The sequence below is a fragment of the Triticum urartu genome, chromosome 7A, assembly GCF_056163025.1.
Source record: "Triticum urartu cultivar PI428250 chromosome 7A, HENAU_Tu73, whole genome shotgun sequence".
Taxonomy (NCBI): Eukaryota; Viridiplantae; Streptophyta; class Magnoliopsida; order Poales; family Poaceae; genus Triticum; species Triticum urartu.
In genome coordinates this window covers 615,368,208-615,386,198 of record NC_141879.1, presented here as the reverse complement: position 1 = coordinate 615,386,198, position 17,991 = coordinate 615,368,208, and the positions used below count along the sequence as shown (strand labels likewise).

The 17,991-nt window shown below is 46.8% G+C and overlaps 2 protein-coding genes across 4 annotated transcripts; one reads left to right on the top strand and one right to left on the bottom strand.

Moving 5' to 3' along the window:
* Positions 1-7,411: 7,411 nt before the first annotated feature.
* On the top strand, positions 7,412-7,945 carry LOC147960704 (uncharacterized). Its single transcript, XM_087533500.1, has one exon. The coding sequence runs from the start codon at positions 7,412-7,414 to the stop codon at positions 7,943-7,945; it is 534 nt and encodes a 177-aa protein (XP_087389626.1).
* A 546-nt stretch (positions 7,946-8,491) lies between these two features.
* Positions 8,492-15,879, bottom strand: LOC125525100 (ABC1 family protein). Of its 3 annotated transcripts, none has more exons than XM_048690126.2 (19): positions 15,662-15,879; positions 14,713-14,935; positions 14,386-14,613; positions 14,153-14,239; positions 13,987-14,076; positions 13,786-13,912; positions 13,602-13,702; positions 13,340-13,508; positions 13,091-13,212; positions 12,496-12,624; positions 12,305-12,403; positions 12,153-12,210; positions 11,998-12,073; positions 11,781-11,907; positions 11,472-11,629; positions 10,270-10,342; positions 9,989-10,183; positions 9,809-9,902; positions 8,492-9,482 (listed from the first exon to the last, which is right to left on the bottom strand). In XM_048690126.2, the coding sequence occupies exons 2-19, from the start codon at positions 14,785-14,787 to the stop codon at positions 8,665-8,667; spliced, it is 2,826 nt and encodes a 941-aa protein (XP_048546083.1). In that variant the 5' UTR covers positions 14,788-14,935; positions 15,662-15,879; the 3' UTR covers positions 8,492-8,664. The 3 variants fall into 3 exon arrangements, with proteins under 3 accessions (XP_048546083.1, XP_048546084.1, XP_048546085.1); XM_048690127.2 differs by having other exon boundaries at positions 14,713-14,859; positions 15,662-15,869; XM_048690128.2 differs by having other exon boundaries at positions 14,713-14,846; positions 15,662-15,865.
* Positions 15,880-17,991: the final 2,112 nt, after the last annotated feature.

The following is a 17,991-nucleotide window of genomic DNA, read 5'->3' as shown; positions in this document are numbered from 1 at the left end:
TGCCCCCGAACCTTTCCGGTGACCATATGACATCTTCCTACATATAAATCTTCACCTCCGGACCATTCTGGAACTCCTCGTGACGTCTGGGATCTCATCCGGGACTCCGAAAAACATTCGGTAATCACATACAAGTCTTCCTAACAACCCTAGTGTCACCGAACCTTAAGTGTGTAGACCCTACGGGTTCGGGAGACATGCAGACATGACCGAGACGACTCTCCGATCAATAACCAACAGCGGGATCTGGATACCCATGTTGGCTCCCACATGCTCCTCGATGATCTCATCGGATGAACCACGATGTCGAGGATTCAATCAATCCGTATACAATTCCCTTTGTCAATCGGTACGTTACTTGCCCGAGACTCGATCGTCGGTATCCCAATACCTTGTTCAGTCTCGTTACCGGCAAGTCACTTTACTCATACCGTAATGCATGATTCCGTGATCAACCACTTGATCACATTGAGCTCATTATGATGATGCATTACCGAGTGGGCCCAGAGATACCTCTCCGTCATACGGAGTGACAAATCCCAGTCTCGATTCGTGCCAACCCAACAGACACTTTCGGAGATACCTGTAATGTACCTTTATAGTCACCCAGTTACGTTGTGACGTTTGGCACACCCAATGCACTCCTACGGTGTCTGGGAGTTGCACAATCTCATGGTCTAAGGAAATGATACTTGACATTCAAAAAAGCTACAGCAAACGAACTACACGATCTTTGAGCTATGCTTAGGATTGGGTCTTGTCCATCACATCATTCTCCTAATGATGTGATCCCGTTATCAATGACATCCAATGTCCATAGTCAGGAAACCATGACTATCTTTTGATCAACGAGCTAGTCAACTAGAGGCTCACTAGGGATGTGTTGTGGTCTATGTATTCACACATGTATTACGATTTCCGGATAACACAATTATAGCATGAACAATAGACAATTATCATGAACAAAGAAATATAATAATAACCATTTTATTATTGCCTCTAGGGCATATTTCCAACAAGTAAATATCCATCTCTTCGTGTTGTCCTCTGCAGAGGCATTAAGCTTGTCAAGAATTGCTTCGCTTGTTAGTGCCCATGTGCTTCTGGAAACCGAGCATTCGAGGAGAGCGTGGCGCCATGTGTCCACTGCTCCACAGAGGCAGCAGGCACTGGACGTGGACATGTTTCGGTAGTGTAGGAGGGCTGTTGTTGGTGTAGTGTGTCTGGCAAGCCTCCATAGGAAAATTTTCAGTTTAGTAGGAACCTTGATCCGCCACAGCTCCTCCCAGCCTTGGTTATTACCATTAGATGCCGAGGAACCTTCCTGTTCGTATAGCCAATTCTCCTTGCTCAACTTTATACGTTGGATCATCTTGTACGTAGAACGCACCGAGAAAATACCCCTTCTCTCTTCTGACCATGCCCAAAAGTCTTCCACTTGGCGAGTGCATAGAGGGATCTGTAATATTGCTTCTGCATCGATCAGTAAGAAAACCGATCTCACCAGGTTCACTTTCCATGTTGACGAGGTATGGTCTATCAAATCTGAGACCTTGACTGGTGGATCAGGAGCTAGGGACGTGATGGGTCTCTTTAAGTTTTCTCTCGGCAGCCAGTTATCTTTCCATATCTCTGTTGATTCCCCATTACCAATCCGGCGGATGAGTCCCTGAACCATGATGTCTCTCCCATCCAAAATCGCTCTCCATATCTGGGATGGATGTGACCCAAGCGCTGCTCCAAAGATGTCAGTTGCTGGATAATAGACCGCCTTCAGAATTTTTGTGCTCAGAAATGAGGGGTTTTGCAACATCCTCCAGGCCTGCCTGGCCAATATGGCAAGATTAAACATCTCCATGTCCCGGAAACCGAGTCCTCCCAAGTGCTTTGGTAGGGTCAACACGTCCCAAGACACCCAGCTAGGCTTTCGTTTTCCCCGTTTGCTTCCCCACCAAAATTGTCTAATTAGTGAAGTGATGCTCTCACACAAACCCCGGGGTAGACGAAAACAGGACATCGAATACACTGGAATAGCTTGAGCCACCGCTTTGATCAACACCTCCTTGCCTGCAGCAGATAACAGCTTCTCCATCCATCCTTTCACTTTCTCCCATACTCGATCTCTCAAGTACTTGAACGTATCGTTTTTGGAATGCCCAACGTCAGTTGGCATCCCCAGGTACCGGTCGCTGAGTGATTCATTGTGGACATTCAAAATATTCTTGACAACATCTCTTACCACTTGCGGACAACCTCTGCTGAAGAAAATAGATGACTTGTCGTGGTTTATCCTTTGCCCCGATGCCAAACAATAGTTATCCAGTAGGTTTGATACCGCTTCTGCACCCTCAGTTCCTGACTTAAAAAGCAGCAGGCTGTCATCGGCGAAAAGTAGGTGGTTCACGGCCGGGGCCGTTGGTGCCACCTTCAATCCAACAAGATTTGATGACGAAGAACTGGTTTTCAGGAGGCACGAAAGGCCCTCAGCTGCAATTAAGAAAAGATAAGGGGATATCGGATCTCCCTGCCGTATACCTCTGCTAGGCAAAAACTGATCCAAAAGTTCGCCATTGAAAAGCACTGAAAAAGAGACTGACCGCACCATGCTCATTACCGTTTTGATCCAGGAGTTAGCAAAACCTAGCTTTCCCATGATAGCTTCCAGATAATCCCATTCCAGCCTATCATATGCCTTCATCATATCGAGCTTTAGTGCACAATAGCTGTTGGATTTTGATTTGCTGTGCTTCATAAAATGCAGACATTCATATGCACTAATGATATTGTCAGTTATGAGCCTGCCCGGAACAAAAGCACTTTGCTCCTCAGAGATAATGTCTGGCAATATCTGTTTGAGCCCATTTGCAATGACTTTGGAAGCAATTTTATACAGAACATTACAAAGACTTATGGGCCTGAACTGGGATATTTCAGTGGGGTTTGTTACCTTGGGCATCAGAACAAGTATAGTATCGTTGATGCTCTCCGGGCTCTCCTCCCCTCTGATAATCCGCAGTACTGCAGCTATCACCTCCGCACCACATAAGTCCCAATGCCTCTGGTAAAAGTGAGCCGGGAAACCGTCAGGGCCTAGAGCTTTGGTTGGGAACATCTGGAAGAGAGCTGACTTGACCTCCTTATTTGAATAGGGGTTACACAACAGGTCGTTCATCTTGGCTGTCACTTTCGTTGGGACACAGTTAAGGACCATTTCCATGTTGCTAACTCCCTCGGATGTATACAATGACTGATAAAAATTTTGAACAATGGCCTTCAACTCCTCCGGATCCTCTGTGATTATACCAAACGAATTCTTCAGAGCCTTGATCATATTCTTTTTACGGCGTATGCTCGCCCTCAAGTGGAAGAACTTCGTGTTCCTGTTGCCTGAGGTAAGCCACTCGATCCTGGATCTCTGCCGCCACATTATCTCCTCCCTATGGTATAGCTCCACCAGCGATTCATTGATTTTTAGCTCCACATGTGTTGGTGCAGTCCGGCCTGGATCAGCCCGAAGCTTCTCTAACTCCCGTTTCAATCTTTTGATCTCCTTGCGCACACTTCCGAAAGTGTTATTATTCCACCGTCCCAGGTCCTGTGACAGCGCCAGAAGTTTTAAGCGCAGCTCCTCCACCCTGTTCGCTGCTCCTGGAGTTGACCATGCATCGGCTATCATGCTCGCCCAGGTGTCATGGCCCTCCCACATGACCTCATACTTGAACGGATTCGGCCTTTGCTGTTGCCCTTCCTCTCTGTTCAGCCTTGCCAAAATTGCGTTGTGGTCTGACGTGGCCGCCACCTGGTGAGTAAGTTCCGCTAGAGGGAAGCGAGCATGCCAACTTATCGAGGCCAGCGCTCGGTCAAGGCAAACACGGGTAAACGAGCCTCCCGTCACCTTCTTTTCAAAGGTCCAAGGGATCCCTACATACCCAATGTCCATCAACATGCAAACGTCCACGGCATCCCTGAAGGCCTGGATTTGAGCATTGCTTCATTGGCCAATGCCCACATGCTCTTCCGGACGTAAAACTTCGTTGAAATCACCTAAGCATAGCCATGGGAGGTCACTCAAAGTGCTTATGTTCTTTAACATGTCCCAAGTTTGGTGCCTTTGGTGTGTTTGCGCTTCGCCATATACTACTGTAAGCCTCCAAGGATCCTCTCCCGGTTCTAAAATAGAACAATCAAGATGGTACACCGAATAACCCAAAATTTCCACTATTATTCCATCATTCCAGAAAATACTGATACCACCACTTCTACCCTGACTACTGACTGCATGACCATGATCATAACCAAGTGTTCCTGCTAGTGCTTCTACCCTCGAGCCATCAAGCTGAGTTTCTACAATACAAAGAAGGGTAGGGGCAAATTTCCTCGCGAAATCGCGAAGTTCCCGGACTGTCGCGGCTTTGCCCACGCCACGACAGTTCCAGCATAGCACACTCATTGGGCTCGGCGGTGCCCGTCACTCGGGCCCGCCAACTTTGAGTCGCTCACACTTGGAACACCTTGCAATGCTGCTGCACTCTTCTCCTCTTCTGTCACTACTTTTTCACGCTTCAGATCCTGTTTTGCACTTGGGCTCAGAGGCGCTGCCGGAGGTGGAAGTGTTAAGACCTTGCCGTGTTTTGCTGCCAGCGCTTGAACTGAGCCACTTGGCAACAACGCTTTTCCATTGGTAGCTGCTGGTTCCGATCCCCTCTTCCTGTTCCTCTCAGCATCCTGCATCTCTAGGTCACTTACAGTAAACTCCTCCTCTACACCGCTGAACTGGGAGCTTGTGGCCTCGCCTCGTCCTCCCCTTCCCGTTCGGCCGCCTCTACGTCCGCCTCTCCGGCCGCGTCCACCACCTGGACCTCTGCCGCTTCGCATAAACCATGAAGCCCTTAGGTTCTTGAAGACAAGAGCCGATGGAGGGTGGATGCTGTTTTCGTGCTCCTTGAACAGGTGGCCTAACATGCCACAAACCGCACACCAATCGGGAAGCTTTTCATACTGGACCTTGTAGATCTGACGCTCGCCACTTCGAATCATGGAAACTGCGTTTTTGAGGGGTTTATCGACATTGATCCTAATCCACACACGGTGAAAGTTTCCCGTGAAATCTTGAGATTGGGGTTCCGTGAACAGCACCTCACCTACCTTAGCCGCCAGGGACGGAACCAGATGAGCATAGAGATCAGGGACATCGTGAATCTGGATCCAAATCTCAATTGTGTCCAGTCTAACTGTAGATGGCTGTCACCCCATCGTACTCCTTGAGGATGACTGCGTCTCCCCGGAAGTGCCACAGGCCCTCATGCATGACTTTCTCCCAATCCCCTAGGCAGGAGAATTGGATGGTGTACAGGTTGTCCTCCAGAGGCTTGAACTTGGCTTCCTGTGCGAGGTCCCAAGCCGATCTCATGTTCTTAAAGAACCAAAACTGACTATAGGGTTTATCAGAGTTAACCCTAGCCAGCGCAATCCACCTAGCCGCCGCCGGTGGGGCTTCCTTCTCATCAAAAACAACATCATCTAGATCTTCTTCTTTCGGGCCTAGTTCTTGCATCATCTTCTCCACATCGCTGACCCCAGTCGGGCCTGCTTCAGACGCCATGTAGATCCCTAACCCGAGAGAACAGATTGGGTTTTTGCAGGAGCCATAGACCTCGATCCTCCCAGCAGCGAGTCCGGGCAGGGGGAGGTGCAACGAGACGACCCCCTTGAGTCCCCGGAGAGGGGAGAAACTGCGGGTGGATCGGCGGTAGGGAAGATCAAGTCTCGACGGCGGCTAGTCGCCCCGGGAGAAACATAACCCTAGCTAGAGAGAAACCACGAAAAGGAACTAGTGAAACAAAACAGATAAATCACTCCGTGTGAGCCAGGTTGCGTGTGTGGATCGCTAGATGGGCCAGCCCAGGCAGTCTTGGGCCTCCCCTTTGACTGGGTCGTACTGGGCACTCCCTGCTGGTGGACACGACATCGGGGCAAGACGGATATGGCGATGAGTTTTAAAGTGTGTGTATTATTGAAATTGTTAATTAATTCATAAATTTGGAATGCTTTTCCCAATTTCGCCTCTCCTAAAAATAAAAATAATAGGAGAGGTGAAATGGGTGATCCGTTAACTATAGCCGACGCACAAGCACAATGCCGTATACATGTCCTTGGCTACTATTTTGACCAGTCGCATCACTCACGTGTTTGCCGATCCACGTAGAAATCGTCTTTTATAGAGGACAACTCTCACTGAAATAAAATAAGGAAACGAAGGACATCTTAAAGCTTGCTATTATACAGACTATTAGTTAGCTTTACAGTACTCACATCTAAGACATCTTCAAAAAAAAAAGTTGCCCTATGTCCTTGTACTTCAACTAGGTCTTGTTTTGGTCCTGAAATTTTGTAGTCATACAAGCTACATTTGAACCTCAAATTTTGGAGAGAAGAAAAATTGCTAGTCCACACCAGTCAAAGTGGTTTCACCATTAACGCATTGTTTGGTTTCACATAGTTGCAACAAACTTGATTTAAAAAATGAGTAGAGTGTCAAACTGTATTAGCGAAAAGTAATGGAAAACACCATTTTCTTAACAAGTTCAAAAGTAAGATTACAAAAATATACTCCCTCCGTAAAGAAATATAAGAGCATATAGATCATTAAAGTCTTTACTGATGGAATACATAAGAAAGTATATTTGTATTGGCTAAAACCATAAGATCAATCATAGTTAATAAGTTGTTCATAAGTTGCCAAAAGATATGGAAATGATAAGTCTTAGAAAAAGGTGTAAGTCATAAGTATTTTCAAAATACCAACTATTAATAAAACCTAACAAAGAATCCATATGCCCTCTTACCATGAGCGTCCAATAAATTATATTTAAATTTACATTTTTTCATGATTATAAAATATTTATTATTATTATTAAAATTTTATTTTCTTCCCTTTTTTTTAACTTTCGTGAATTCCTTTCATTGTCAATTGGCTAAAATCATAAGAGTACCAAATGATATGGAAATGAGAAGTCTTAGAAAAGGCAAATCAGAAGAGTTCCTGTGGCGTCTGGCTCACAATAGCCTGCTTGTCAAATCGAACATCAGTCGTAAAGGGATTGAATGTGATACTCTCTGTTTGTGCTGCCGAAGACTGGATGAAGACGGGTGCCATTTATTCATAAGATGCATGCAAGGAGGCGAAGAAACTCTGGAGAGAAATGCAGCTGGAAGATGTTCGACTAGGGCTTTGTGCCTGTGCAAATGCCAGGCAAGTGGTACAGCAGATTATAATCACACTAGGTGAACAAGACCAAGTGCTAGTGGCATGCATGCTATGGAAATGGTGGAACCAAAGGAATAAATTAAACAAAGGGAGAACACGGCTGGTCAAGTGAGATCCTGGGCTTTGGAACACCTGCAGCTCAAAATGAATTCAGTGACGGAACGGACCGCCAGACCGGCATGCAGATGGACAAAGCCTGATGGGGACCAATTGAAAATCAATGTCGATGGGGCGTTCCATAATACTGCAGGGTCCGGAGGATGGGGATTTGTAATCCGTGATAATACTGGAGATGGAGATGCAGTCGGGGCGGGGGCAGGAAAGATTCAACATGCAGTCAGTGCAATCCAGACTGAAGCGGAGGCATGCCTTCAGGTGCTGTCGGCTGCTGCAGTATGGGGAATCTCCAACATAGTGGTGGAATCGGATTGCCAAACCCTCCTGCACGCAGTACAGAGCTCCGAGTATGATCGGGCCCCGGAAGGTGTTCTCTTCAGAGATATCCGTCTCAATTTCAGCACATTTGCCTTCTCATTTGTTCCTCGAGACTGTAATAAAATCGCCCACGCCCTTGCTGCGTTGGGTACCAATGGCCAGGAGCCCCAACGGCTGTGGTTGGAGGCAGTGCCGGATGATGTAAGTGTGCTGTTGGCCAGCGATCTAGCTGCGCCTGTTTGAGTAATGGAACCATAGTTTTTCCACATTTCCTCTTTTCACTAGTTTTCCTAAAATTTCCTTTTTTTAATACATGTAGGGCAGTGTCCAATAATTTATATTTGATTCAACATAGTAATGATTATAAAAAGCATCATTATTTTTATTAGATATTTTTATCTTTCTCATTTTATTTATGTAAATGTCTTTCATTGTCAATTGGGTTAGTAAGTGCGCATGACTAGTTTTAAAAAGTTGAGGATCACATTTGTATGGTTTCATGCCGTAGCTGAGAAACTACAATTAGTTTTCTCAATTCCATTGACTGTGAGAATTAAGCCTAGTTTAAAGGTTAGGTTAACTAACCCACCAGAGTACAAGTCCTACCCTTGGCATTGGTGCTTATACGGATGAGTGTATGTGAACATGTGTTATTGTACCGTGTTAAAATAATCCCTTGACTAAAAAATTCGCACCTCCATAATGGATAACATTATTTTGTTGCCAGTTGCTCGTAGTAAAAGGAGCTGTAGCAAATAAACCTGGTTTTTGTAACGGCAATGAGCAAAGTTCACCAAATAATTGACGTATTAGAGCCAATTTTGCATTCTCCTCTTCCATCATTCACATCAAGAATTATATTTCCATACGTACAAGCCGCTACTGAAGTTTTACAGTGTAAAAACGCCCCGTCAAAATGACCCCCGCGCGTGTGTGTATTAATATCTACACTACATGTCAACCTACTCCGCCGGCGGCGCGAGGTTGAGCACCATGTCGGGCCCCTTCTCCCCGGCGACGGAGAACTCGTCGGGCACCGGCACGCCCAGCTCCTCGCACACGAACCGCACCACGCGCCGCGTGACGAACCCCAGCGCCATCTTGTTCACCGTCACGGCGATGGCGAACCCGTGCTCCGGGTCGCAGAACCCGTTCGACCCGCCCATCCCGGAGTGCCCAAACCCCGTCGGCGGCGCGCCGGACCTGCCGTACCTCCTGAACCCGAGCCCGAACTTGCCGTTCGGGTGGATCATGCCTGAGTACTCGCCGACGCCCATGAACGCATCCATGATGCCGCTGTCGCTGTTGCTGAACAACCTGCCGCCGGTGCTCCCTGATGCCGCCACCGACACTTCGCTGTCGGCATCGCTGGTGCGCAGCTGGGCATACTCGACCTTCTCCATCGAGCTCGAGCTTCCGCTACTCTTCTTCGCCGAGCCTCTCTTCTTCTTCTTGGACGTGGCGGCGGTGGGGAATGCCGGTGTGTGCACGTGGCTGCCCAGTAGCGGCTTGGCATTGCTGGAGTGCGGCGGGGGGATGGCACCGCCGGCTGCCAGCGCCGCGTAGTACCGAGCAAGCGCACGGGCAGATAAGTGGCCGTTGGCGGCGGGGATGATGGCGCGGCGAACATTCAGCGTGTTGAACATAGCTGGTACGCCAGCCGCCATCTGCGCAATGCCGCTCAGCAGTTCCGGTGGGACGTCTGGCCCTGGCTTGATCCCTTGTAGCTTCTGAATTTCTTCCATGTCGACCGTCAGCGTTGCCAGGCGAGACTCAACACCTAAAAAGGGCACAGGTAATGAACAACGTCAGCCTTGTAAGAAGTGCCTCTCGGAACTGGAAATTGAAGCTTAGTCCAAAGTTGTCTTGATCACCATATGCTGAATTAGTAATACAATGTGTTATTTCCAGGTACGCTGTAGTCTCTCCCTAGGGTTTCGTTTTTCATGAAGTTAAATTTCAAACATTGTACCAGTACTTCTGTTTCTGACTCTTTCAGACTGAAGAAAAGCAGCATATAGGAGACAATTTGCATAATCACGGAAAAACCAAAGAACAAATATTGTAAAGTATCTAAACACTTCCTTTTTAGATCTGTCAACATACCTGGAGGAATTCCGACATATAGCTCTCCCTCGATGTGAAGAGGATGAACAATAGCCTCTTCTAGGATCTCTTGAAACTTCCTCCCCGATGCATGCTGTTATTGTCAAATGCCAGTGTTAGGATACATAAATAAAGTTACAACAGAAGCAGTATGAGTGCACTTTCTTAGATTAATTATACCTCTATGAGACCGCCACACAGCCAACCAAAGGATAGGTAGTGATAAATTTGTGATGAACCAGGCTCAGTTTCGGGTGTAGATTTGGCAATCTGGTCTAGCATCTCTTCCCAATCACATACCGACATAGGATCGGTTTTGACCACATCTCCCAGAGCATTATGTAAACCAGATGTATGATTGAGAAGATGGTGCACCTTTATTACGAAGTGACAAATGAGTCTGTTATTATCCTGAAACACTGTGTCTCATTACATAGCATAAGTGAAATAAGTTTTTGCACCTTGATTAGCTCCTTTTTGTTAGTCCCAAATTTTGGCCATATATCGGCAACTGTTTCTTCATACTTCAACTTCCTGAAAGATCAGAGCATACAGTCACTATATGGACAAGATAAAGTGTATAAAAGCATAAGGCAACATGGAAAAGATGCTTATTGTTCTCCAAAGAGAATCATGCACAACAGCCAGAGATCCAAAGGATCTGCTTCACATAAGAATGAGATGCTAGGAAGCCTAAACTAGAAGCACAGATCCTTTTAGGTGCGTCAGAACTCAGAACACACATAATGTCAAAAAAAAAGTGTGACTTCTGTGAAGTGAGACTTTCTTTTCGACCAACAGTGGATGCTGCCAATAACATCCACAAAGCGCGAAGCCCGGGGTGGAGGCTGTGGCGGAGAGGCTCTGCTCGGCGGCGGGGGACAGCGTCTGCGTGAACCATCCTGCCAGGGCGTCGAGCATCTCCGGTGGCACCTCCATCACCGCCGCGGTCTGGGGCGGCTTAGGGTTTTGGGTGGAGGGAAGGGGGTTTTTTGAAAATCTCGTGGGGAAGTGGGGGTGGGATGGGGCCCTTCGGTCGGGGAGAGAGAAAGAAAGGGACGCTCAGCGCTGTCCGTTTTTTAGGGACTGAGATCCGGTGACTTGCTGTGGGCGAGTACCGGTGAACAGTATAGCGACTTGCCACCCTCTTTATACCCTTCGACGTAAACAATGAGACAGCTACAGTGTACGTCTACAGGATCCGGTCTACAGTACCTCATGAACAGTAAATCATGAATAATAGTCCTTGTTGCTACTGGACTTGATCTGGGCTGTCCATTTCAGATCAAATGGATGGGTGCCCACAAGTTACGGCGTGACTCGCAGTGGGCAAGTCACCTGATCCCTGTCCGTTTTTTAGACGCAGGGAAGAAATGGAAAGGGTAAAGTGAGACTGCAACTAAAACTACAGCAACATAGTACACTGAATGTTGAGTATACTGAGAGAGAATACCCTGTTTCCTTGCAACATGCTACCATGTTTATACTTCTAGGCCCTTTTTCATGTAGTACGAGTAAAACTAAGATGAAGATGAATATGACGATGAGCAAAAATATTGCACATAGCACGACTAATTCTACAGCATAATGCAGCCAGATGGCCTGCAAACAGATTTACAGTGGCATGCTAAGAAAAAACTTGGTGCTGAAATTAACCACTCACCCTTGGTCGACGAGCCAATGTACCATTCCAGCAGTGATACCCTTCGTCACCGAGAAAACCGGAAACAGAGAATCAGGCTGAACGGGACGTGGATCGTATTTCCCTAATGTACCAGCAGCGGTGTCTATTATGACCTTTCCATCTTTGTATGCGCATACCTGCGGGAGGAATATCAGTAAGGCTGCGTTGCAACAAGACAACCGTATGCAGATATCGTTGGTAAACTCGTGATGTGAAATTTCGGCATACAAAATATTGCTACAGTACTGTCATGGCATGTAAATGAGTGGCATGAGATTATTGACCCACTTGTAGTCCCAAAATTTTGTCGCTTCCCATCTCGAGTAGAAGACTCCTCAGTTTAGACTCCACTTCAGAGTTAACAGGTGAGTCATAAATCCACTCGCTATTAGTTGAGGGCCCACGTGTCATACTCCTGATATCAATGAAGCCTAAATTATTAGCAATTCGAAAAGAATGATCCGCACAAAGCTGATGCAAAACACAGGCATGGCGTGCATCTCACCCTAGCAAAGTTGATTCAGCAAATGGTCTCATGATGTCCAGATAAACTATCCTAACATTCAGTGAAGCTGAAAGCCCTGCAGGTATAAATGAAAAACAGCCACTGTGAGATGGACATGTCAGAGGAATGTACAAGTTTAAGAGACAAAGACATACCTCTAAGAAGATTCAAGACCCTCATAAAAATTATCGCATCCCCAGGGAAAGCATCAACCTGATAGCAAGAAAACCTTCATTTAACACCGGTCTCTTGGTTGACAAACCCAACACAGCTTAAGGAAAGTAATTGGCTGGGCATGGCTACTCACAGGATTGAAATGTTTAACCTCCTTCTTGTTCAATTTCATCTTCTCTTGAAGGGCTTTGGCGTTTCGTTCTCTTTGCTCATTCAATGCTTTAATGTTCTCCTAATAAGTAGGAACAAACCACAACCAACCAGTTACTACAACTTCCTGCAGTATTAGGAACAAAGAAAATCTAGAACGGGCCTTCAGCATACTTTCGCTTCAGTTGCTGTAGTGGACTGGCGAAAAAATATTGAGGCAATCTCCATAGACTGCTGAGGCATGTCAACTCGCAGCTTAAGCCCCATCTCTGCAAAGGCTGACAGCAGTGCCACTTGGTCCCCCTACACGTTGATCTCAGAATTGTAAATTATAGAGTTTAAACAAAAGAATGGGAAGCTAGTAATAAGCGACAAAAGATAGAATGAATCAAACATCTAACAAAAATTTACATTTGTGCCTATGATCAAGTAGTGTCGCGTGAAATTTAATAATTTACTACAGGAAAAAACATGATCGCAAAAATAAAGCCAAGTTCCTGATTCTGTCTTGCTTATCTTATAGTTGTTGAATATGCCGTGTCATCTACCAGTCTGCAATATCACTGGTGTGTAATGCAGGGATAAAGAGCCACAATATTTATTACATGAAAAAAGTTAAAATATTAAAAGATATGCTTCTTTTGATTCAACCATAATACAAAGAGGGGTTACAGTTATCTTAAGGAAATGCTTGTTGCTTATAACTACAAAAGATACTCTTACTCTTTGATGCCATGTGTATTATTTGTAAGATCAAAATGTTACAAACCTCAGCGCATGATAAAAACATCTTTGCTAGTGCCTGCTTCATTGATTGTGATATGCGTTTAGTGAGCCCAAAATCAAGGAGAATCGGTTTATGTGGAGGTTCCTTGCTTACAAGAAAATTGCCTACAGAAAAGAAAAGCATGTTAGTATGAATCGGTGTGAAAGCAACACAAAGAAATCCAATGGAAATATTGGAGAAAAGAATTTATGTAACACAAGATCTGCCTAAAGAAGCATAGAATTACAATACCAGGATGAGGATCGCCATTGAAGAAACCGTCAATGTATATTTGATGAGCATAAGCACGGGTTATCTCTTCAACGAGTCTTTTCTTATCAACACCATATTCTTCCAATGAATCATTGTCATGTAAGCGAATGCCGTCCATGTATTCCAGAATTAGAATCTTTTCAGTAGACTGATACAAAGAAGAATGGGTCAGACGATGGTCACGTGATTTGCAAACACTAATGCAAGACAAACAGAATAAAATTCGGGCTGACAGTTAGACCTGAATAATTTCTGGTATCAGTACATCAACATCGCTGGAAACACTGCCACTCCCACCTTCTGTCTTCCGACTAAGATTCTTGGAGACAGTCCTAGTGTTCTCTGAAAGTAGATTTTGCGCCTTACATTATCATGATAACCTCTTTATGAATGCTGTACCTAAGAATCTGAGCAAGGAGAACTACCTGCTTCATGATTGAAATCAAGTTCCTTGGGTGCCTCCTTGCACCATTCATCAATCATTGGGTTGAAGTCATACTGAGGTTCTGCCCATGCAATCCATTCGATCAATGATTTTGCATTCTTCAAATCCTGATCACAGATGAAAAGTTACAATAGCAATCCTACTTGTCTTACAAAACACTATTTCCAGAAAAGAAAAGAACCTCTAATATGATCTCTTTGATACCATCATGCTGAACTTTGACAACCACTTCTCTGCCGTCTTCCAGAGTTGCACGATGAACTTGTGCTATCTGTCAAGAAGTGTTCAACCATGCTATGAATTTACACCAGAGAAAATATAGTTCATTTGGGAGCAACAGGACTTACTGATGCGGTCGCAAGAGGGTCAACGTCAAAAGTAGCAAATAGTTGACGCATGGGTTTCCCAAGTTCTTTTTCTATGGTTCCACAAACCTGCACACGACAGACAGAACTAAGACTAGGATGAACTACATTAAGTCATGCTATATGATGTTGCCAGATTGGTTGGCTACAAAAATGGAAATGCTTATGATTAAATTATTTTTCAATCTACCATTCACTAATCAATGTATACATACCTCTTCAAGAGGGCGTGGAGGAAGCGAGTCCTGCAGCTGCTTCAGGACCTCTATGTACGGCTCAGGAAGCACGTCTGCTCTTGTGGACAGATACTGGCCCATTTTCACCCACAAACCTTCTAGCTCTATCATCAGGTTGAGAACACGACGCGCATTCCGCTCGTGCGTCTTTGCCCATATAGCATTCTTCTTGACAGCGCTAACCCACTGGACTCTCTTCTGAACAGCCTGCTTGTACCTCGGAAAGATGTTAATCTGCTTCCACCAGAACAACAGAAGAAGAGACTGGATGTCGAAAGAACATCATAGAAAGAAGCAGAAACACACCTTGTAGTCGAAGTAGACGAACAGCGCCAAGGAAAAAACTTTGAGGCGCCTGGTTATGAGGGTTCCCCATCCCATCGGAAGTCAGCCGGTCAGGAGGAGGGACGACGGAAGATTCCGGCACGCCGTGGGCAGCCCTGCTCGAGGCTCCTAGCAGGACAGTTAGTTTGTCTTGTGCAACGCCACAGGTTCAGGGAAGCAAGGCAAAATCAGCAACTCTCTTGACCTTCATTCACATACAGGTCAGTTATTCAGAGAAAGTGACTTGACATGACAAACATATTCGTTTGAGTTGATAGCTCTCCAGTTCCTTGCGTTAATGCAACAAAAAATAGAGCAAAATTGAAAGGCAAAAGCAGATGGCCTGGTTTTGCAGAAGCAGCATGTATGCGACATGACAAAGGCATGAGCAAGTGGTCTCCGAGATAACGCCACCCCCAACAACCACAACAACCACAAGACGCGCGGGCACAAGAGGAGAATGCAGGTGCGTGTGCGGCGGTAGCTGCACAGCTTACAGTGCTGGTACTACTGGACTATGACTGTTCTTGTCCTCCTCTCCTACAGGGAGAGGGTGGGGTCTCCCATATCTGGGGACGGAAACTGGGCTTCATCAAGCAGGAACACTGGAAAGAATCCACCGCCGCGGCCTGCAGGGGAGGGGATGAACCGCCGCAGCAGCAAACTTGACACCTATTTGTTGCCGATGAAACGCGGAAACCGGACTTTGCTTGGCGTCGAAGCGACGAACTTTGGCCTGATCGCGTCCTCCGTCCCGGCTGCGGGCGGGACTCGCAGGCACGACGAGCCCCGGGGCTCGGAGGCGGAACCGCCCGGCCGGCCGGCCATCCACGACCACAGAACCGAATCCCGGCCTCCGAGCTGCGGGATTACCCCCAAAATATCGCCCCCACCCCGGAAAAACCCGTCGAGAAGCGGGGGAGCGGATTACCTCTGCCCGCGCCAGTCGTGGGAGTGAGCCGGCGGAGTCCCCCGGCGCCGGGGATCCGACGCGTGCGCGAGAGAGGGGAGAAAAGAAAGGCCGGAAAGCGGTTTGGTTGGGGTATGTGCTTGTCCGTGGAGAAAAAAGGGAATGAGTTTTGTGACTTTTTTTTGTGAGCGAGGGAGGTTTCTCTTGGTGGTCGGAGGAGCGGCAGCGCTCCCTCGAGCCACAGTGGGCGAGGTATTTATTTATTTCGAAGGAGCGGCCGGGTTATTTCCTTAAAAAAAAGAAGGAGCGGCCGGGTTATTTCCTTAAAAAAAAAAGAAGGAGCGGCCGGGTTATTTCCTTAAAAAAAAAAGAAGGAGCGGCCGGGTTTGCGCCTAAGCCCTCACGTCACCTTTCTTATTAGCTTCGGAGTCAATGCTGTATATGTAGCGATCGCTAATCATCGGCCGGTCGACCCATGGAACTGGAATCCAGTTTAAGATGATGATTCCGTCTGTCTTGCGAATTAATATCTGTTATTTTGGGCTTTTGCTTCTGCTTTCATTTTTTTATTTTCACAAAAAAGCCACGAAAGCTCCTAAATAAGGGTTTTTTGCTTCGGCTTTTGGCTGATACCATCATTAGATAGATATTGATTCATGAGCCAAAACAAAATACAAGGCTTTATTTGGGAGTTTTGGGGGTTTTTTTTTGCTAAAGTGAAAAAACTGTAAAAACATAAGCAAAAGATTAAACAAACAGGGTATTAGTAGAATTGATTCCTTGTCTACTAAGGGAGCGCGTGCAACTGGATGTAGATATGTTCCTTTCATTCTTCTTCCTATTTGCAGGTAAAAAGGTTGCATGGATTCTTTACCAAAATGAGAAACACGCTGAGATCATCTGTGTGGGAGTACGTACTACCAGTGGCGAAGCCACATGACGGCCTCCTTTGGTTTTGAGGAATTTTGTAGGATTTTCATAGGATAGGATTTCTATAGGAAAAGTTCCTTCAGAGCTCTTTGGTTTGTAGGAATGAAATCCTATTCCTATGGAGGAATTCTTCCTATCCTTCACATTTCATAGGAAAATAAACATTAGCCTAGACTCAATGGAAAAAATCCTATGGTGTTGGGGATATGACTATTTGTGTAAGCCATCCAGGAGAGGCCGGGTTACGCAAATAGAGGTTCATCAGAAGTCCAAGACCAAGGCATGAAGATGGCGGTTCACTAAAAGGCTTAAAGGCCCACAGGCGACTCTGAGGCCCGTAAAGATAAACCGCCATGATGGTATAACTTGTACTGTAAGGTAGAAGTAACTAGTCGCCGAGCCGGACACTGTTTATGAGCCGGCCGGGACTCTGTAGGCCGCAGGGCGTCAACCCGTGTATATAAGGGGACGACCCGCCAGCGGCTTAGGAGAGAAAACAACTGATTGAGAGCCAGGCATAGCGTATCTCGCTCCCTGGTCATCGAAACATCAAGCAATTCCAACCCAACTAGACGTAGGCATTCCTTCACCGTAAGGGGCTGAACTAGTATAAACCTCGCGTGTCCTTGTCCCGATTAACCCCTTTAAGCTTCCTAGTTGCGATGGCTCCACGACTAAGTCCTTGCAAAAGGACATCTGCCGTGACAATTCCACGACAGTTGGCGCCCACCGTGGGGCCAGCGCACGGTGGATTTGAGTTCTTGAAGGGCAGCTTCGAAGGGCTCAAGGGATACGCAGTTGGACGGATGACCAAGAGTCGTCGCGGCAAGATCTACATCGACGACGAAGCCTGGGGCCCCGACGCCGGCTCAATTGAGTACGGGTACCGGGTCCCCTTTGGCGGAATTCACGTCTTCATCGGCCGGATGGGTGAGCCGGGCCCTGAGCCGGACAGCTGCACTGACCTCGTCGAGACGGCTCAGCGTGCGAAACCCGCCCGAGCTCAACCCGTCGTGAAGCGTGCCTTTGTGGGTTGCATCCACGGAGGTGAACTTTCTGAATGATCTGAAGGTGATGGTGAGCCGGCCGTTCTCTCTGACGGTGATTCGTCCGCCGGCTCAACAGATCCGCTGTATCAAGTTCAAGATGGTGTGCTTGGGGGCTGTTCCGATGGCAGCACTATTCCGGACCCCTCAGAGTCGCCAAACTGGGCAGGAGTCTTCATGGCTGGTACTCAACCCGGCCAAAATTCTACGGCCTCAGCGGCGATAACGTCCGGGTTAGGAGCAGCCGGGGCAGGAGGCCATGTGCGCTCACCGGCTCAGGTGCTGATGGATCTCATGGATAAACTTACGGCCTTGTTAACTGCTACAGTTGTCCCTGCGAACCAATCTGAGCATGAGGCAGAGGTGGCGCAGGTT

Excerpts from the sequence above, each read along its gene's own strand:
- LOC147960704 (XM_087533500.1), top strand. The coding sequence starts at position 7,412 with ATGAATTCAGTGACGGAACGGACCGCCAGACCGGCATGCAGATGGACA.
- LOC125525100 (XM_048690126.2), bottom strand. The coding sequence starts at position 14,787 with ATGGGATGGGGAACCCTCATAACCAGGCGCCTCAAAGTTTTTTCCTTG. Across the intron at positions 14,240-14,385 it reads CTCCACGCCCTCTTGAAGAG|GTTTGTGGAACCATAGAAAA; the intron begins GTATGTATACAT and ends TGTCGTGTGCAG. Across the intron at positions 13,213-13,339 it reads CAATGGCGATCCTCATCCTG|GCAATTTTCTTGTAAGCAAG; the intron begins GTATTGTAATTC and ends TCTTTTCTGTAG.